Here is a 21,536-nt window from a genome sequence, read left to right on the forward strand (position 1 = left end):
CTTGGTTCCCTGTTAGCTTTCTGGGCTGGGTGTGATTGATCATACAGGCCAGGAAAGCTAACAGGGCAGCAGATGGGAGCTAGTTCTCTTTCACTGCCAGTTATGGGGCAGTGCAAAGGGAACTTCTGTGTGCTGTTGCCTGCTTCCCACTGTCTCTGCATAAGCCTCACTATTGGGCCCTGTGGTCTTATGCCTTATGAGTTGCCTTATGAGTTGATGGTGATGCAATGCTCAACTGTCCCCAAGGGCCCTGGCTTATCAGGCACTGGTGAGGAGTAGTGATGGCAGCAGAGCCCTGCTGCCTTGGGGTTGACCAGGCATGGACCCCACCAGACCCTACCTATGGTGCTGCTTGTGGGTTTTGCCTTTGCACATGGGATGCTTTTCCCTTCATTCCACCATCAGGTGACGCATGAACCTGATGCAGCCTGAAATGACAGTACCTTCTTTAGGTTTGTCAAGGCAAGAGAAAGCAGCATTCAAATTTGGTTGAATTCCTGGGGTCCCTGGAGGAGAAGATGAATGGCGTGTGCTTAGCAGACAAGAAGGGGCAGTCACTACATCAGATGTGTTATTTTTCCTGGGAACAAGAAACAAAGGCAGAACAAGTTAAATGTCTTGCGACGGTTTTGTCTTGAAACCCTCAGTGTGCACATTCACAGACAGCAGGGTTCCTTCATGCTCTCCCACCCGTGCTTTGTAGGAGAATGGGCTTCACTTTATTTTATTTTGTTGGCCTGCCTTCCTTGTTCCCTGGACCTTGTGCGACCTTTTGTCTTTTTTCACTTCTAGGAATTCCAGCTGTTGACAGCGCCTGAATGTTCCTTCTTCACAGCCTCCAGGGAGGGGCCCTGGGACGCTGCCAGGAGTCTATAGATTCTCTGCACAACAGGTTATGTAACTGAGACTTTTGAGAGAGAGAGAGAGAGAGAGAGAGAGAGAGAGAGAGAGAGAGAGAGAGAGGCAGCAACAAAACCTCACTGTATCTGCAGGGACAAATGCTTCCAGCGAGCCACCCAGATGCAGACGGGCCCTTTGCTTTGGGTTTCTGTTTACTTCTCGCTCGCTGTAAGCCAGGCTCAATAGAACTGCGCTGGTGTTTTCAATTACAGCTCAGATGCTTTCTTTCCCTCGCTCCTTCTTGGCAGCAGGCTGACCCTGTGTTTACTCTGCCCTGTTAATGGAGCCTGGTGTCCTCAGTCAGAGGCAGTGGAGATGATTTATTCTAGCTGTGCAGGGATTGTCTTTCCCTGCTGCTGGCTGAAGACATTTGTTTTTGTGTTTGTTCCCCCGGTGTAGACAAATGAATTGGAGCTTGCCAGCTGAATTCCAAGAGGAAGCAAAACAGGGACTAGCCAAAGAAACAGGACCAGTGTTTGTGCTGTAAGAAGAGAAAGGGAAAAGAGAGAAATAAGGGAAAGTAAATTCTGAAGCACTGTATTCTTATTTACATTGGCTTATTGACATTGGGTGGCCTCTGGAAATGATCAAGACATACCAGCCAGGATATACAGTCAGTAGTCACATTGGAGGTCCAGACAAGTCTATTGTTTCATGCAATTATCTGCCTGTGGGGTTCTGACTGGCTTTGCACATTATGAGAAAGTAGCATTGGAGTGTGTTTCTGCATCTTTGGAATAATGCACAAAGGGGGAGCCAACCGCACATGCAGTGGCGAGATTCATAAGCTGTTTCCACATCTGGAGCTCCTACACCTTTTCACAAGGGAGATATGACCATGAGAAAGGGAGAGAGTCCTGCTGGATCAGAGCCATATCCCACTCTTGCTGCCCCAACAATTGATATTCCAATAATATGGAACATGGGTGTTCCTTGTTAATAATAAACATAGCCATCATGGCTAACATCTCTTGATAGACCTGTCTATTCCTGGCAAAAATAATCCTTGGCATTTGTATAGCACCTAATCAGTGCACCAACAACTTCACTGGTATTATTCTTGATTGAGTAGTTACAACAACCCTGTGAGGTTTTACTATTCCCATACTTCAGATGAGGCTGAGAAGTAACAGCTTGTCCAAGGTCTACCTAGTGAGAAATAATGGCAGAGGCAAGATTTGAACTTTGGAAACCCTGATTTGCAGCCCAGTCTCCCAGTTGCAGTGCTCCACCAACTCTCTAATGGTCTAATCCCCTTTCAAAGTTATCTACTGGTAAACTAGTAGGCATCCTCATCAGTTTATAAACCTAAGTCCTTCCTCCCCCTTTAGTTCTCTTTTTTCTAAATGAGGAAGTCCTAAATGCTTGAGCATTGAGAAGGTGCTCTAACCCCTTATCCATTTTGGTTGCTCTTTTCGGTACCTTTTCCAATGGTCTATCTGTTTTGAGATGTGGCAAGCAGAAGTGTACACAGCAGGGATGGGAAAATCCAGTAAGGTTTGACTTGAGTCTAGAGTCACTGCTCCCCTGTGACTCAACTCGAAAACAAGTCATAACAGGGCACTCTCTGAGTTGCCATCGCCCTTCCACTCTAAAGGACTCAAGTCAAGTCACTCCCTTTAAAAAGCCAACTGTGGGGAAAAAAAGGCTGCTGCCGTGTGTGTGTGTGTGTGTGTGTGTGTGTGTGTGTGTGTGTCAGAGTACTCCTTTAATACTCCCCTGCTGTCCCATCCCATGTGTAAACAGGGTGGGAGGGACTGCGAGAGAGCGAGGACAGAAGCGGTAAGAGGGAAGAGTGTCACGTGCAGCAGCTACAAGGCTTACCAGGCTGACCCAATCCTTGGCAGCTCTACTCAGAAGTAGTCCCATTGTAGCCAGTCATTCAATGAGGGTTACTAACAATGGAGCTGTGCCTTGCAGTGGAAAGCATGATTGCTATGAACCCCCTCCCCCCTGCTTCCTTCCCCTCCCTGGGCTTCTAAAGGGAGGCAAGAGCCCCCTTGAGCTCCTCCACCTGCCCTCCCTCAGCCAACTATCAAGCCTCCCATCCTGCATCCAATGATCACTGGTTCCTTCCTATCAGAGATGGGGAAAAGAGCTCATTCCCGCCTCTTCCCCTCTCACTCCATGCAAAAGGAAAACATTAACCCTTCCCTGCCTCCTGGCTGGAACTTCCCTGCCACTCACCTGGTCTGAATGATGGCCTCACAAGGTTTTTCACACCATGAAAACAATAAGCAAGCACACCCAGACACAGCAGACTTGAGTTTGCATGTGTGGGGATGAGTGCTGAGTCGTGGGCCCCTGACTCGAGTATTTTTCTGAGTCTTCCATGTGTGCAACTCACAACTCCATGAGTCAGTGAAAAATGTGCATTTTCGCGACTCTAGTCCAAGTCACACAAGTTGAGTTCCCAACCCTGGTACACAATATTTCAAATGTGGCTGTGCATAAAGGCGTGTGGTAGCTCAGAAGTGTGAAGAGAAGGAACATGATGACTCACTTGTATTTCTGCTCCTTTCTCTTCTTCGTATCATACAAAATAATTATGTCTGCCCACGGACCTATTCACTGATTTTGTGAATCTATTCCCTATCTATAATGATTTATTTCTTTAGAAAACTTGTACCCCACCTTTTCCAGCCTTGCAGGAACTCAAGGTAACTTACATGATAAGCCAAACCAATTGCTGCATGATCCAGTGGATCAAATGCAAGTTGCAGAACTGAGAGCCTGGATTCTCTTCCTAGTTCTGAGGCTAGCCTATTGTTTGGCATCCAAAAAGTACCTTATCCTTGATATCAATGGCTTCCGTTTCCCTATCTATAATACTGATGCAGAAATATAATTTCACAATAGTGGGAGAGAGCCCTGCAGAAGAATGTTATGGTACTTTGGTTGGTTCAGGCTGACCCAGCACATCTGCTTGGCATGTGTGCTTGTTTGCAAGGACGGACCTTTCCCACATGACTGCCTGTCCATGGAGCACATTGTGCCAACTATCATGGATTAAAAAAAAACAACACTGAGGATAGAGATAAATCTATAGCTAGCAAACCCCATAGACTCTGAAGTGGACAGGGGTGGGTGGTTAAATATTTCTTCTTGCTCAAGTGGATGGCCCTTTCCGTTCTTTGTGTTATCACAGTAAACTCCCAGAAGGCAGATCCCTGCTAATGCTTACCTCTTCTTTGCTGAGTGTTTCCAAACAGTAAAGCTTTAAAAAAACTTTTACAGGAGTCAGCTAGTGACCCTCACAAATTAAATGTTCAAGATAGGCCTCATTTTCTACTGTTCTGTAACTCTGAAATATGTTCAAGACATTTTAGTATCTAAGGTTGGTGGGAGCCCTGGGGCAAAGTCCTCTCTGAGCCCTTCTTGGCATCATCTACAAGCTCCCTGGTGGTGCATTGAACATTACCACTTCAACTGGTTCAGAGGGCAGCTCAGCCAGGTGTATACTCTGATGGGCATGGGTCCTTAACAAGTGCCTTTCCAACCTGACGGACCCCTGACATCACCCTGGTAGCCCATTCACTTCATTGGAGCTTGCTGTAATGGAAGATCAGAAGATCATCAGGTGGATGATGTGGTGTTGACAGCAATTCCATGTTTTGACAGCTGATTGACAGCTCTGGGAAGGGCAGGGCTGGCTCCACAGCTGTAATCCACCAAGGCCAATGGGACTCTGATGGACACCTGAGCTTCATTTGACCTTGATGGGACTTTGAATGGACATGGACTGAAGAGATGGCTCAGCTGAGCTTAATTTGGGTGCTGCAGGATAAAAGGCAGCTTCAGAAGGAGCAAAGGGTTGACCAGAGTCGGACGCTGACCCAGCCGGAAGCAGGACGCTGACGGAGCCAGAAGTGGGATGCTGACCCAGACCAAGAGGGCTACCTGACCCAGACCTACAGGAGAAGGGGACTGCCAGGACTCTGCTGGAGGACACAGAAGAGAGGACTGCCAGGACCCTGCTGGAAGAGACACTCTGTTGGAGAGGACACTGCTGGAGAGGAGGGATCCTACTGCAGAAGACTGGACCAGGAAGACTGGACTGGGCTTTGGAGATTAGACTGTGGACTTGGACTGGAGGCATCAGACCTTCACCCACAGAGTTTTGGGGAGGGAAAGCCTCTGGATAAGAGGACTTGCAGGGAGTGTCTGTGTTTGTAGCAATAAATTCTTGTTAACTGCTATAGATAAGGAGTTCTGTGTTCATTCCTTTGCACACCACAGCTGTTGTTTCTTGGAAAAGGAGGGTGTTAATTAGCCAAAAAGCGGGCATTAGAAGGGAGTTGGGATATTTGGACGAGACACTTGCATAGGTGAAATCCTTAGTAAATAGGACACTGTAGCTCAGGTTTGTCTGTTGCCAACTTTGCTGCCCTTTACTATACCCCAAATTTTCTACCTCACCTTCCTTTGTGGCATGGCTACTTCTGAACACATTCCAGCATCTTTACCCTGTGGAATCCAGTCAAGTTTAGTTTAGTTCAAGAATGGAAAGTACATTGTTGGTGTTTTGTGCCCTTGTAGCCCTAGGGCCATGAAATCCTGTCAGAGTTCTTTTGCTCGGTGCTGAATCGAGGTGGAGCAGAACAGGTTTTATTGAGGCTATGACTGAAGAATGATTTATCTGTTTGTGCTATACGATCTGTTATGCAAGCACTCCAAGGATTATATAAAGGTCGACTGTAGAGAACTTGCAAGTCCATGTTTACGATACTGGGATGTATATGGGATGTTTCAGGGAGCTGGTTACCAGAAACGGATAACTAGTACCTGGTTTTTGTTTGCACTAAGGACAATTTATCTCATGTTTTATCACCAAATATATAATCAAGAGGGAGCCACAACCCAGATATATCCTAAATGGATCTATCTTTATTTTTTTCCCATTCAAGTCTTTTTATCAATAGTACTGTGTTGTCTTTTAATCCTTATGTTGTATACCACTTTGAGCATAGGAAAAGCAGTACAGGGGAGCCCCTGTCTCCACAGATCCTATATCCACGGATTCACTTATCTGCGGATACGGGAGAGCCCCCTGTGCCCCCCTACCCTCCAAAGGGGAGGGAAGCTGTGCTCCCTTCGTCTCTGTGCTTCCCCAGCCCTCATAATGCCTCCCCCCCAAAAACCATGACTATTTTCATGACTCTGAGGCCTGCAGAGGCCATGGGACTCTGCAGGGCTCAGAAGAGTCTCCGATGGGGATGGGGCATCCCTGGTACCCGCTGTTTCAGGTAACCATGTGGATACTGGGGCACACCTGTACAGAAATCGATTAGAAAGAAAGAAAGAAAGAAAGAAAGAAAGAAAGAAAGAAAGAAAGAAAGAAAGAAAGAGCTGGTCCAAGACATTTTCCTGCATGAAGGGGACAAGATGGTGCCCCCAAGCCATGTCACCAAGTCAGGACTGGCACACAGGCACTCTCAAACAGTGCCACTATGGCAGGTTAGGAGTTTGCTACCTCCTAAATAGATCTAGAGCTTCAGCTTTTCTCCAAGGAGTTCCCAAACTAAGGGTCTCGACTCAAATGAAGGCTGCACAGAAGGGTCACTGAAAGCAGTGTTCCCTCTAAGTTGCATGGTCACACAGCTGGAATGGAAGCCCTGGACAGCTTCTCTTTTGTCCTCAGTATCACCAGCACCCAAGCAATGCCACATAGGTGCTGCTCTCCCAGTACCAACTCAGTAGGTTGCCAGACTGAGAGGAAAACTGCATTTAAGGTTGGGATGAAAACGTTTGGGAAACACTGATATAAATGGTCAAAATTAGAAATTGCTAAGGAAAAGGGAAGCCCAAAAGTTGTTAGAATTGCAGAGCCAGGTCTCAAAGGGTTAACTGAAATTTTAAAGTATCCGGCAGGTTTTTTTTAAGAAACTATGTGTTCACTTGCAATAAGTTCATTCGTGAGTTTCTCCTGTTTCTCTTCTGCTGTTTTTGTATTTCCTCCAGTAATTCTGGAGGAGAAATGAGTGTCGCTCTGAGTCAGCAACTTTCTAAACCGGCTGGGTCATCGCAGGCTAGCAGGGAGAAGAGGCACTGGAAGCCAGCAGAGAAATGAGTCTGCAGGGACCACCTTTGAGATCCTCTCAGCACAAACTGCAGTGTGCTGTGCCAAGCAAAGAATTTTGGCTGAGCAGAATGGAAGGGGTGCGCAGTGTTCACCTTGTGGCACTCGCTGTGCTGCTGACTTCATGGAAACAGGGCTTACCGTAGTTGTTAGGAGTGTAAACAGCAGCTGAGTACATTCCAGGGAACAAAAGGAGTTGCCTGCACACCTGGCAGCAGCAGGCCTTACCAATCTAGGCATGGAGAGAATGGAGACAAAACGGATGTTTAAAGTCAAGACAATTGGCCCAGTGAGACAACAGCATTGGGAGGGACTTGGGTCATGTGGATTCCCTGCAGCCTACGAGAGAATGAAAAGGGGCATTGTTTTAGTAGGAACATGGGCTAGAATTACGAGTCAGTCCTGCGGCTAAGCAAGCAGCTTGGCATGTTGGAGGAGAGAGAGAGTAATGGAGGCAGCTCTAGAAAGATACATTGAATTGGGGCCTATGTAGTTGTAGAGGAGCATAGACAGACTGCAAGGTCCAGTGATAGGTGCGCAGTGATTTTCAACCTTTTACATCTCACGGCACACTAACAAAGCACTAAAATGGTCAAGGCACACCATCAGGTTTTTGACCATTGACGAGGCACACCATGATGCCAATGGGAGGCTCACATCTCCCATTGGCCCTACTGATAAATGACCTTCCCACAAATTCCTATGGCACACCTGTGGATCACTCACAGCACACCAGTGTGCCACGGCACAGTGGTTGAAAATGGCTGTATGTGCGGAATGAATGAGGCCAAAGGGCTGGTGCAACATAAAGAATGTGTGACAGGTACCCAAGTACTAAGCAGGGTTGGCTCCAGGTTTCAGGGGGCCCTTGGCAAACAGCCCTCATCCATGGTCCAGCTGTCTGACTGGGCCCTAAGGGTTGAGCCCACATGAAGGCTAAGGGCACAAAGAGTGTATGTGGGGTTGGCAATGGGCCCTGGGCACTTGGTCATGCCTAAGGATTGACACCAGCTCTGTGTGTCAGTGTGTGTCTGTGTGTGTGTGGGGGGGATGTACTTTGAACACAATGTAGGGAATTGTTTCCATAATCTCTCGCCTATTGCCTGCCAAGAAAATCCTCTTTGCTGAGTCAGGTCTGTAGCTTGTCAGGATGGAAACTTGTCTAAAGGACAGGACGTGCTTGGGAGAGGCTGAGGTGCTTTGCTCTTTGGACTCCTCCAGTTTTTGATAACAAACCTCCTGTTGAGCTTCTGTTCATTGAGGCTGCAATCCTGTATGTACTCGCCTGGGAGTAAACCATATTTCACTCTATGGGGTTTCGTTCTAAGAAGTCAGGCCTAGAACTGTGCTATAAGAGACCCGGCTTTTTCTCATACGGCACTGGGAGTATAATCTTGGTCTCCATTCCTTGACTTCTGGCCTTTTTTTCCTGTCCTTTGAAATGTAAGTGCTCATGTTGGTAGTCAGCCCATATTATTGAGGTGAGGCCTCTGTTCCTTTCCCTTCATTGCTGGAATACAACCCTTGATATCCATTTACCTCCTCCACAGAGAGACAGCCAGGTAATCTGAGCATCTTCCCATTGTGTAATCAGGCCAGGCTTGGTACTGCAGTCCAGAGTGCCATACAGAAAACTATGTGATTCCATCATGCAGCCTTTTGGGTTTTGATTCTTAGGTGCTGGTGACATTTTAAAACAAACACAGGAAAGCTGATCGGGGGCAGGGGGGTGTTAAATTATCAAACAGATGGACTTGTATCTTATCTTTCCTTGTTACAGCAAACCCAAGGTGGCTAAGACAATGAACAACACATGAAAAGAATAGGAAAATACAGGCTGACCCCAAAAAAAAACAGAACCCACAAATCTTTGAATAAAACTGTTAATTTTAATTTTTCTTCTTTTTTCTTTCAGGGTATACAAGTCGACTTTGTGCATAAAATATTGGAACAATACTCTTCCTCAAACTCAATAAGTTTGAGTCCAGTAAGTTTCTTGAAATTTACTGGACCTTTGTAGGATTTAATGAAATTTTTATGGGTTCTGTTTTTTTTGGGGGGGGGGGTCACCCTGTAAATGGATACCGATTTTTCTCAGAGGCAAGGCCACTTGACTTGATGGTTTCCTGACCCATTTCTCTTCCTTCTGGTGCTGGCTGCAGCCACAGGACAAACGTGGGACATTATGTTGCTCAGACTCCTCCCTAGCCGTCCCAGATGAACCTGTTGCTCTGCTGTGTTCCTCCACGCTCCACAGGGCCATAGTGGTCTGGTAAATGTAGCCTCTGCTTTCTGGATGGCCGATGTCCTTATTGCATGGAACCAGCAACCCTTAATCCTCTGCCTGATGGGCAAAGGTTGATTTGATCTTCCCTTTGCTGAGAACTTAATCCTTAAAGCACAGTCCTCCACAGAGTACAGGCTGGTGCAGTGCATGCTGCACTGGTGCTAGCCATTGCAAAAGTGTCACAAAGCACTTCAGGATGGCATAGCAGTTGCCGGTGCTGGCGTGAAGGCCCACACTGGCTTGCACATACTGGCAGGAGCAGCACATACCATGGAAGGAGAGTTCCATGCTGTGCAGCACAGAGGTGGAACGGGGAGGGAGTGTAACACAATAAAAGGGACTGGCAAGGTGACACAGTGTCTTACGCACAGTGGTGTTTTAGGTCAATCCTGTGTCATTGAAAAAGAAAAGCAAACTCATGAAGAGATCTTTGGGGAGTTCTCTTCTTTTCCTGCCTGGTGCCTGCTCTTCATAAGGTTTAATTTCGCCCCATGAGGCCGAGTTGAGCTGACGTGCCTCAGACTGTGATTTCATCATTAGCCTAGTAATGAGAACAGTGGAAAATCTGCCTCTGGAACAAGATTAAAATTAGGCATCAAAAATCTTGGCTGTTTTTATCAAGCAGGACTAAATACTAGGCAAATCTTTTTTCTTTTACAAATGAAATAGTTGATGTAAGTACATTCTAATAACTTGCGGAAGACAATCACCCTGGAGAAAACGGGTGTCCAAATTTACAGTTAACACAAACAAGTGTTGGATAGCTCTACTGTGCGCATGAAGAAATATTTTCATCTTCTGGGTGAATTCATTCACTCATTCATTCCTTGGAATATAAATATCTCCAAGACATCAGATTAGCCAATTCTGGAAACACACTGCTAAACTAGATGTCTTTTTGGTCAGATTCAACTGGACTTCCATGTTCTTAATAGAATGGTACACACACCCAAAGCGTGGGAATGGGTAAGTTCAATAAGTCTGGTTTCAATATACATCTCTTGATATCCTGCTAGTGAAAAGCAGCTGTTTTTATGCTGATGTAGTGTTTTGAGAGGTTATATGAACACAAGAAGCTACCTTCTGAGTCAGATCATTCGTCCATCCAGCCCAGTGTTCTCTTCTACGCTGACTGCCAGTAGCTCTCCAGCTACTCCTCTATAGCCCTACCTAGAAAGGCCAGAGATTGAACCAGGGACTGAATGTGTGCAAAGCATGTGTCCTAGTACTGAGCTACCTCATCTAGCCCATTTGAATAAGTGCCTGTTTGCATGTGTCATGTCCGTTTGGGCCCCGAGAGGAGTGAGGCTAAGGGGAGAATCAAGTGGGGAGAGGTTTTGGTGGATCTGGCACTTAGCCGGTCCCGGAATGAGTCGAGGAGGCTTCGGTCAAGGTCAGCACCACTGTTTTATTCTTGTCATATGTTTGACATTCATTAGGTCCTGTTACAGCACAGGGCCTAGCGCATACAGACAATCAGCACGATCCCCTTTGGTTCTGGTTCACCAGGGGTCACTTTCTCCCACTCTGTGGTTCTGACGGGAGTCTTGTAGCCCTAGTTCCAGAGGGGTTTGGTTGCCAGGGTCCAGGTAACCACATGATTCCCAAAGGGGGAAGATTAGGTAGGTTCTTTGTCCATTTTTGGCTCCCTGTGGTGTGAAAGGGGCATTCAGGAGGCAATAGGGTGTAGCTGTTACTGGCTGAGGGGATTTGCCCCTGCTCCGGCCCTCTAGGGTTGCTGTTCCAGGGCCTCTGGTGACCAAGGAGGAAGGCTTCCCCCTGGGAGGTCTAACCTCCCTCGACTTGGGAAGGTTCATCAGCATTCCCCTTTGCCTTGCTCCCTCGGAAAGAGCTCAGGGGAGAGCCTCCTCTCCCTTCAACAGCCAGCCTCCGTATGAGCCTGCTGGTTGGGTGGCTAGGCTCCACCCTTTCCTGCTCCGCCCCCAGCCCAAGCTCTCATGAGATCTTGAGCCTTGCAGGGCTGGATCCTGCCAAGCCTGGCTGCCCAACACCTTCCTGCTCCCCTCCTCTCCTGTAAGCAGTATGGGGAAGGGGTGCTCCCGGATGACAGCATGGTAAAAAGCACCATGCCAGTGGTTCCCAAACATTTTAGCATGGGGACCCATTTTTAAAATTACACTTTATCAGGACCCACCTAGATTTATGAGACTTTTTTAAAAAGGAGATTTAGAGAGAACTTTAGTTGTTTGCAAGTAACAATAACTGAAAAAAGATGCTCAAACATTTATCTCCCTATATTTATACATGCTTGCTAACAGCAGGAGCTCAGTTTGCAAGGAACTGAGCTCTTTGCAGGGCAATTAGCTGCTATATGATTTTTGAATAGCCTCAGGGCAGTAGCATTGCTAAGGGCATGCAGGGGGTAGCAGTTGCACTGGGCATCAAGCTTTAGGGGGGCAACAAGTTGAGCTTGACACTAGTGACCAAAATTGTGAAAATCTTGGCATGTATGAATAATGCCATCATGTTATATAATCATTGGAAAGGTAATTTAATGCAGAGTGCAATGAAACAAACAAACATTGGAATATCTATATTCTATCTAAAGTTATGACCAATTATCCAGAAAGTTAAAACTGCCTTATAGAACAAAAAGTGGATTTTCTTAACTCAAAACTGACCTATGAGACTGATTGTTCTGAGAGCCAGTGACATATTATTATGTTATTGACATGTTGCAATGACATGTTATCATGTTACAGCATGAAACCAATAAGGTGTTAATATGAGTCAGCTCTCATTTCCATGTATCATAATACAGTTACCCCTGCTAACTGGGTCAAGATGCAATTCTTCAAGTGGTGCTCTTCTTATATTTGGCAGGGGGAGAATTACTGTTCCTCTTCACCCCAGCACAGTGTCTCAAACCAATCAAGGGCACACTTTTTTTCATTTACTTAAATTGGATTTTGTCTTGGGGGAGCTACAAATCTTCTTCGACCCCAGGTAGTAGATAGATGCCTTAGCTATGCCACTGACTAGGGGGAGGCAGCAGAGCAAGTGGGTGGTGAGCTGCTGGGGGGGGAGGCAGGTTCCCCCCCCATTTTCACTTCTTTAAAAGCCTGGGTGTGATGTCACTTATGGTTGTGACATCACTTCTGAGGCATCATTTTGAGCTTGGTACCGGGCTACATGATTAGCTATGCCACTGCCTCAGGGCTTGGGGCAATTCGTTATGTGATCTTTCCATCACCCCTGTTTTCATTGGAGGCACTCCTCAGCTGCTATGGGAACTACCAAAAATCAGGTCACACTTCACCAGTGGGTCCCGACCCACAGTTTGGGAACTACTGCACTATGCAGTTTGAAATGTATAAATGTGCCCTTAGTTATCAGCCATTTACTGGGGAGAGGCTACAGCTCAGTCGTACAGCACATTATGTGCATGTAAAGGTTCAGTTCCTGACATCTCAGTTACAAGGTTATCTGTCAGCAAGGCTGGAGATCCTCTGCTTGTCAGAGCCAGGGGTGACAAGTCCATGAGCTCAATTGAAACAGTCACTTTAGGCAGCAGATTGGTGGGGGTGCCCATCTCCATCAGCCCACTTGCCTCCACTGCACCTCCTCATCCTCCCACTCCCTGGAAAAGTATCTGACACTTTTGTCCATCACTCCCTTCTCCCCCATGTTTCCTCTTTCACTCTGTCCCCATTTTCCTTTTCAAATCCAGGGAGTAGGAACAGCAGAAGCCCAGGTGTCTTGGGCCGACTCTGGTCAGTGCAGAGTGGATCAATAGCCTGATTCAGTATATTGCACCCTTCGTTCTTGCTATCATTTGGTAGGAAATGGATGCCTGCCTCTGTAGGAGCAGGGCCAGCCCACAGATAATGTGACATGAATATGCCCACCACTGAAGGGATGAGGGGAAAAAGATGCAGCAGGTGTGGCTGTCACTGCCTCCTCCCTCTCTCTGCTCAAGTAGCTGCAGATGTGTGGACAGGGAAAGGTGGGGCATGGCAATCCCGAACCCTGACTCCTTCCACACTGGCCCCTTGTGTGTACTCTGCATGGGTCTTCTTCAAATTAAATAGGATGCCCAGCATGCTCAGCTGCTCCTGTGCAAGGACAAGCAAGGAGATAGCAAGGAAGGGGAAGTCGGGGTGAGATCATCCTTCCTTGCCTCTCCCTGTGGCTGCAGCCAAGTGGCAGAGAGCAAGGGGGCAGCAACACCACTCCGGTCCAAATCCTAATCAACTTTACAGCACTAGCAGAGCTGTGCCAATGGGGTGTGTGCTGCATCCTGCAGTTGGGTGGCAGTCATGGATGCCAATTCCTCAAGGTAAGGGAATGTTTGTTGCCTTACCTCAGTGCCAGAAAGTTGGTTAGGATTGTGCCCTCCCTCTCTCATCACACTGAAACCAGGGATCACCAGTGAAATTAACAGGCCATGAATTCAGGTGGGAGAAAAAAGAAAGTCCTTCACACCACCCATAATTAACTCAAGGAATTCCTTGCCACAAGATAGGGTAATGACTACTAACTGAGGCCAAGTCTGTACATGCAACAGTATGAGGCAGTTGGATCTTGAGGTGGTAGAATGTATTGTACCACCTCAGACTGTTAAGCTGAGTAAGAGTCTTTCTCCCTCACATATCAGTTTTCTACTTGTGTAATATTTGTTTGTTTATGTTTTATAGAAGGGAACAGTCAAAATTGGTATTATGTACCTCTAGTCTGGAGTGGAACAATCCACTGTATCAACCTGAAATGGTACCATCACATATTCTTGCACGTGTTAAGCAAGTCATAGATAGCTTTAAAAGGTAATTAGACCAATTCATGGCAGGGCAGAGCTCTATTTTGGCTATTAACCAGAATGGCTATTGTGTTATGAAGCAGCATGCCACTGACTATGAGTTCTTTTAGAGGGAAGGAACAGCAGAGAATGCCACTGTCTTCTCCAAGTCCTTTTTGTGGGCATTGGGGAAAGGATGTTGGACTACCTATGGCAAGGGGATCTTCTATGTCGTCATTTTATACCAGGCTCTCCTCCAGCTCTACACACTCTGTCCTAATTAATTCTCATTTCTTCACCTCTGTAGTGATTTATCTCCAAGTCCGTTTTTGGCAAAAATTCACCCACAGCTCTGACAAATTATTGTCATTATTCCCACAGGTCATTATTCACAAAAGCTCAAGCCATGGTATGTCAGCACTTTTCCAGATCTGTGCATTTTTCAAATACTATTTTTAGCTAGAAGTGAGTAATGCAAAATCACAGGTTGTTTTTTTTTAATTTAAACACCACTACTTGTCTGGGCAAGCAGTGGATGGAACTTAAAAAAAAACTAAACAAAAAAAAACACACCTTGAATTTTCTATATTTGTTAATTTATTGAGGCATCCAATAGTTAAAACTCTTGATTTGTGAGTTTTTAGCGCCCTCTGCTGAGCACTCTGTGCTGGACAGGGAATGGCACTTGCTATTTTCTTATTACGCTGGACTAGATGGGCCTATGGCCTGATAAGAACATAAGAACAGCCCCACTGGATCAGGCCATAGGCCCATCTAGTCCAGCTTCCTGTATCTCACAGCGGCCCACCAAATGCCCCAGGGAGCACACCAGATAACAAGAGACCTCATCCTGGTGCCCTCCCTTGCATCTGGCCTTCTGACATAACCCATTTCTAAAATCAGGAGGTTGCGCATACGCATCATGGCTTGTGCCCCGTAATGATGCAGTGGGGCTGTTCTTATGTTCCTAAGATCCAGGTGAATGCTAGGAACAAGTAAGCTTAAGAGCTTAGTTTTATTGTTTTAGCATTGTGTATGTATTTATTTTCTTAAATACCTAAATGCCTTTCAAGTAATGTGTAACCATAATTCTACACTTTAAATACCTCATCCTAGTATTACAGGCTTGTGTCTGTGTGAGTACAAAGGAACGGGGCTCATCTCAGTCTGGCCTAGGCCACTGAGGACCCAATCCTATTCAACTTTCTAGTGTCTGCTGCATCCTATAGTGGAGGGAGCAGTCATGGAGGCCTCCTCAAGGTAAAAGAATGTTTACTTCAAGTCTGCATCAGTTCCAGAGAGTTGAATAGAACTGGGCCTCAGCCTGCTGTTGTGAATCAAAATAAGAGCTCTGAGGCCTGGGTCCCTGGAGGTGGGGGAGTGAGTTGTGCTGTAGGACTTCAGCTTCCTCTTGCCTGAAGGACTGGCTATTTAGAAGGAGTGGTGGCATCTACTGTTGTGCTGTATGCCCTGAGGACTTGTATGCCCACCTGAATGGGAGATTTGACCAGTCAAGTGGATGTGTGCAGCGACTTGTACTCAAGGTAAGGCTTAGTTGCCTGGGAACTGTGCCGTGCTATCTCATGGAGTGTTAAGATTTTTGAGATGATAGTATATGCAAGAGCAAACTGCAAACAAGCATTTCTGACTCACGGGGTGGGGGGTGGGGCATTGGGCCAGTGAACCAGGAGAGTGTGAGACTGATCTCTAAGGAAGACAGTGGACCATGGCAGGATGATAACAGCCCACTGTACAGAGGCACAGACTAAGAACCAGGCAAGACAGTTTCAAGCCCAGTCAAGGGGCTTGCCCTACCCATCAAGGCACTCACCTTGTGGCCAGAAACACCCAGAGCAAGGACAAAAGATTGAGGAAGATCTACAACCCACATTGGCCAGTCAACAAAGCTGCTCTCTAACAGCTCAGCTGTAGCAGGAGACAGAAAAGAGCACCTCATCGAATGTTTAACATCCCACATCACTGCAAATAGTCACAGCTGGCTGGGAGGTCTACCACATAGACCAGGGGTGTCCAAGCATTTTGGCAAAAGGGCCACATCATCTCTCTGACACTGTGTCGGGAGCCAGGGAAAAAAAGAATTAATTTACATTTAAAATTTGAATAAATTTACATAAATGAGTTTATTAGTAATGGAACTTATATGAATGAATGAAGGTCTTGCAATAGTTCAAGGCCTATAAAAGGCCTTGCACAAAGCAAGGCCAGCCTTTCTTTGCTGCCAACAGCAAACAGCAAGTAGTGGAGGGAGACCTCATCCCACAGCTCAGGTGAGAGGTTGAACAGTCATCCTCATGCTAAGAGCAGTTGCGTTGGGCCAGCACAGGCTCCAGCAAGTCTCCAGAGGGCCAGAGGCTCATTGGAGACTGGGGGCTCTCCTTGGGCCGGATTGGGAGTCCCTGAGGGCCGCAAGTGGCCTCCCGGTTGGGGTTTGGGCACTCCTGACATAGACCAATGAGAAAAAACACTGCATAGGCCAATCATTGGGCTGGCATGGTTGACAGAGGGCCTCTGTTGCAGCAGCCTAGCCATCTAGCCACACCCACCCCATGACTATCTTTTGCATCACTGGTGGCACCTGTTGCATGGTGGCCCTGGCATGGCTATAGTGAGTTGCCCTCCCCACCCCTTTGCAACTATTTATCTTATAGATCATGTTAGCAAAGAACAGGGGGCTGATGACTGTCAAGGAGCACCCCCTCGCTCCTGAAGGCCATGTAGTCAGAGAATGAGGATACTGTAGACTATAAACCCTGCAAGCAGACAGACCCCTCCCTTCCCTGCGGAGCCCGGCCCCTACCCTGAGGCCCAAGGCTGTGGTGAAAAACAACTGTGGTGGGATGAAAGGATCCCAGTCTACTAGCAAAGAGACAGCAGGTGTGATCAGGTCAATATTTTATGGCACACTCTCAAAGATGGAGCAGCATCTGAAAAGGAAACACACAAGTGGGGTTGCCAGTCATCCTCTTCGAGCAGGGATGTTGTGCCATTGCTAGTTATCCAGGTGCCAGTGAGATCTGGCTGCAGCAGTTGGCTCACTGTTTGTTATGGAGTTTAATGCCACAGAGGCCTGTCTGGAATGAATAGGTCTGCAATCTCCCCACCCCCTCCAGCAGCAGCTTAGCTCACTCTGGTCACTCACTACCCACACAGCTGGGCTCACATTGGTCACTATAGGCTTCTTTTGAAGTTTGCATGATGTCTTTGCCTGTAGGACAGCTGCAGATGAGGAGCAAGGAGAAACACAGAGAGAATAACAAGGAATAGACAGCAGCACCAGTAACCCACGTTCTCTGGATCACAATGCATAATTGGTGTTTGTGATAAGAGTAATGCCACAAGAGCATACATGCAGTGAGTGATGCACCGTGGAAGGTGGGGAATCTTGGCAAAGAGCATTACTTCCCCCCCCCCCCATTGGAACTCTGTGAGGAATGACGGCTCTGCCTTTTGTGGCAATGGTGTAGTCCTGAAAAAAAAAGTCTCCAGAGGAGTGTTTGGCTAGCAGTGACAAATGGTTAGAGTAGCTGACATTCACCAGGAGAGAGCATACAGCAATCATTATTAGCTGCTGCAAAAGGATGATTAAGCAACGTAAAGACACATTTGACAAAACTGAAGGATTGGTATTGGGGGGGGGGAGAGGAGACATGAGACAGATATGCAGATTCCCTCTCCTCCTTTGCTTACCTGTGTAGGATGCATTGTCCTTACTCCCCTTGTTGGGGTAATAAAGTGGAGGACCACCTGGGTATTTGTGAGTGGAGTTCTCTTGGGGCAGAGTCTCTGTATCAAGAGTTCTGAGGACAGAAGCATTAAATATCTTAGGGACTCATCATATGATGGTCACTCACTACCATCACTTTCTGAGGTACTGTTATTGAGCCCTAGGGCGCCAATGGTTAAGGGCCCAATCCTATGGAGTGCTGGCAGGTGCTGGGCTAGCACTGGTGTAGCACTGGAACTCTGCCACTTGGCGGTCTCCTGGACCACCGAGCAACGGAAAGGTAGGTGGGGCATAGGTGGAGGTGGGGAAGAGGCGTTCTGGGGAGGTGGAGGAAGGGTGGGGAGAGGGTGGAAAGAAGGCGTTCTGAAGGAGGGAGCGGGGTGGGAAGGAGGTGGGACCGATGGGGCTTTGCTCCACTGGATCCAGAGCCTCCGTGTCAGGCTGGCTGCCTGACATGGAGGCTCTTTATTCTATGCTCACCTTCAGGTTGATGTAGAATCGAGTAGCCCCACTGCAGGACTACTCACTTTACCTGGGGGAAGGGGACAAAAGTTCCCTTCTCCTGAGGAGGAGGAGGAGGCTGCTGCCAAGAGTGCGCTGGATGTGGTGGCAGCCATTTTTGGCACTGCTGCAGCCCCGCGCTGGGCAGCTCAAGACTGGGCTGTAAAGCAGCAATTTTCAACCAGTGTGCCATGGCCATTGGGGGATTGAGCCCCCTACCAGCAGCATTATCAAAAAACTGATGGTGTGCCTTGACAATTTTAGCACCTTGTCAGTGTGCCCTGTGCTGTAGGCGGCCTGAAATTCCTGAAAACCTAGGGATCCAGCCATGGGTTATTATGTCCCTGTACTACAGTACAGGTCGTGCCTTGTTATCCACTGGTGTTCTGTTCCAGAACTTCCAGTGGATTAAAAAAAATCAGTGGATACCAAATCAGTGGAAAAATAGCTTTAACCTATTTTTGCCTGGCCCACAGGTCTACACATTTGGTCCCTGTTGCATATACGCAATGCGGGACAGAAATGGCTTAAAGACCTACTTCCAGGTTTCCTGCTCCTCCATTGTTCCCCCAGAACGTATTAGCATAGACCAATGGTTCTCAAACTTTGAGTACTGGGACCCACTTTTTTAGAATGAGAACCGATCTGAAAGCGATGTGATGACCAGAAGTGACATCATCAAGCAGGAACATTTTTCACAATCCGAGGCTGCAGTCCTACCCACACTTACCCAGGAGTAAGTCCCATTCACTGGTTGGCAACCTTCAGTCTCCGAAGAGCATATACTTACAGGCCTGTTCAAAGTATGGATGTATGACATTTCCCCCAGTTCAGTCACATACCAAGGTAGCAACCAGTCTAATACATTATAAATAAAATATTGAAATGAATGGGGACCCACCTGAAATTGGCTCGCGACCCACTGAGTGGGTCCCGACCCACAGTTTGAGAACCACTGTGCAGTCACATCCCTGGATGCAGCGCAGGTGTTGCAGCCCTTGCGGCCAGCAGAGGGCGCCGCAGGACAGCGGACGGCGAGGGGGCGGGGCGGCGTGTCACGTGGCGAGGCTGCGGGGCGGGGCGGGGCGGGGCGGCGAGCGGTGTTTACATCAGGAGCCGGCGGAGGCAGCTGGCCTGAGGGTCGTGGGCAGTTCCGCGCCGCCATGTACCGGGCCTTGTACGGCTTCCGCTCGGCCGAGCCCAGCTCCCTGGCCTTCGCCGCCGGCGAGACCTTCCTGCTGCTGGAGCGCAGCAACCAGCACTGGTGGCTGGTGACCCGCGCGGGCTCCGGGGAGACGGGCTACGCGCCGGCCTCCTACCTGCAGCGCCTCCAGGTCAGCTGCGCCGGGCGGGGGCAGGCGGGCGAGGCTCCTCTGCGGGGCCGGGCCGGGCAGGGTGAGCGGAGGGCAGCCCCTCAGGAGGGGGTGGGCAGCCTGGCAGTCGGGCGGCTGTGGCAGCGCACGTGTTTGTCCTGCACGTGTGAAGTGGGAAGCAGGGGTCCTCGCTCGTGTCTTCCCTGCGTCTGTGCACGCTATGAGCCCCAGCCTGTGCGTGTCTACTCAGAAGTAGGTACCATTAGAGTCAGTGGGCCTTACTCCCCGGAAAGTGTGGGTGGGATTGCAGCCCTAGAGCCCAGGCCTCTGCCTGTCTACTCAAAGTAAGTCCCACTAGAATCAATGGGGCTTACCCCCAGGAAAGTGTGGATGAGATTACAGCCTAATCCTAGGCATGTCTGCTCAGAAGTAAGTCCCATTAGAGTCAGTGGGGCTTACTCCCAGGAAAGCATAGATAGGATTGCAGCCTGTCTCCACAGTGCTCCTTGAGGCATGTGTGGCCAGTGCACAAGGATGCTGCTTTTTGGGGATGCTTTTTTATGCTGCCTCTTACCAAAGTGCCTGTGATGTCCTAGGAAAAAGGAATGGTGAGGCCTTGCCTTTGAAAACCTGCAAAGGTGTGTGCACCTTGACCTTTCAGCAGTATTAGTGGTGTTTGGGAGAAGTTGGGTAACCTGCGTGCTGGTCTCTTTCTTAAGCAACAACATGGGATTTGCTCTGTGTGTGTCAAATGTCAACAGGACACATGTTGGAAAAAGGATGTGTTCTATTTCATAGGATATGGTCAATGGACCAGACTTGTAAGACAGTGTGCCTCCCATCTGGTCACCTTCAAACCCTACATCAGTGATGTAGGGTCATTAAATCTGTATCTAGAGCTGTACAAATGTAAGTTGCCCTTGGAGAAGCGACAACTTCTCTGCCTTCAGGCTTCTTTTGTTGGGGTTTGTCCTTGGTTGTCCCTTAGTAGCTATGTACTGCTCTTTGAACTGTGCGTTTTTGGTTTTAAAGTAGTTGAATAAATATTTTGCAAAAATGCTGCATGTGCACAAGTAACTTTGCTAGCGTGCATGCACAAAAGAATGAGAGAGGGGGATGAGGGAATGTCTAGCTATTTCCAGATGTTATAATCTGTGTGGAACACTAAATAGTATAATGTGAATGGAAAACTAAATACTATTGTTTGGCAGGGGACACGTAGGTAGAAATGCAAATATTCAGAAGTACTTTAAGCAGCAGCAAAAGTGAGGAGTGGAGGATAAATGATGGGACAGTGTTCCAGATGATGGAACTCAATGGGAATTTTTTAAAAGCAGTAATGTGGAAGGAGTTTTGGTTTGGGGTTATGATATGAGAGGAGGGGATACAGCCCTTTCTCCCTGTAGTACCTTATTCCTGATTCAAATAGACCTCCCCAAAGCAGCTTTTAGCAATAGAGGGGAAGGAACTTGAACCCTTTTAAATCTGTGATGATACATTTGAGTTCAAAAATTGTGCAGATATTCCCATAGGGGAAGCTTAGTTGGGGAACTGGTGCAGGTGCAGATGGCTTAAACTCCCCTTCACCAGAGCCCTGAACCAAGTCAGTTCCTGTAGGTCTGATTTTTGAAAAACAAAAACACATGTTGGAACTTCCAATCATGGAACTCCCACATTAATCTGGTTTTGTCCTTACTCAACATCTCATTGCACAAGAGACATTCTGTGTCTGATGAGGTAATAATTTTCCGAGGGAAGCTTGAATATGGGCAGGAACCTGCGTGAGGGGGGGATTATACAAATCTTGATCTGCAACAAGTCATGTGGAAGAAACTAGTGCCCTGCCATATCTAGTGTTCATGTGGCTCCTGTCAGTGGTACCACTAGCATGTCTGTACCCCATGTGTGAAATATATAGCTTGTCTAAGCCAAAGTGCATTGGTGTGGGTGAGTTG

General features: G+C 47.7%; 1 protein-coding gene across 5 annotated transcripts in view; it reads left to right on the forward strand.

Moving 5' to 3' along the window:
* Positions 1 to 19,394: 19,394 nt before the first annotated feature.
* The window catches only part of NCKIPSD (NCK interacting protein with SH3 domain), a 100,498-nt gene continuing 98,356 nt past the window's right edge, over positions 19,395 to 21,536 (forward strand). For all 5 annotated transcript variants that reach the window (XR_010793907.1, XM_066617686.1, XM_066617687.1 and 2 more), the window contains exon 1: positions 19,395 to 19,602. Coding sequence is in view for 4 of the 5 variants with exons in the window: in XM_066617686.1 (XP_066473783.1) it covers positions 19,432 to 19,602 (171 nt within the window). In the remaining variant the exon portion in view is untranslated. The remainder of the gene's footprint in view (positions 19,603 to 21,536) is intronic.

This window comes from Tiliqua scincoides, chromosome 2, assembly GCF_035046505.1.
Source record: "Tiliqua scincoides isolate rTilSci1 chromosome 2, rTilSci1.hap2, whole genome shotgun sequence".
In the NCBI taxonomy this organism is placed as follows: Eukaryota; Metazoa; Chordata; class Lepidosauria; order Squamata; family Scincidae; genus Tiliqua; species Tiliqua scincoides.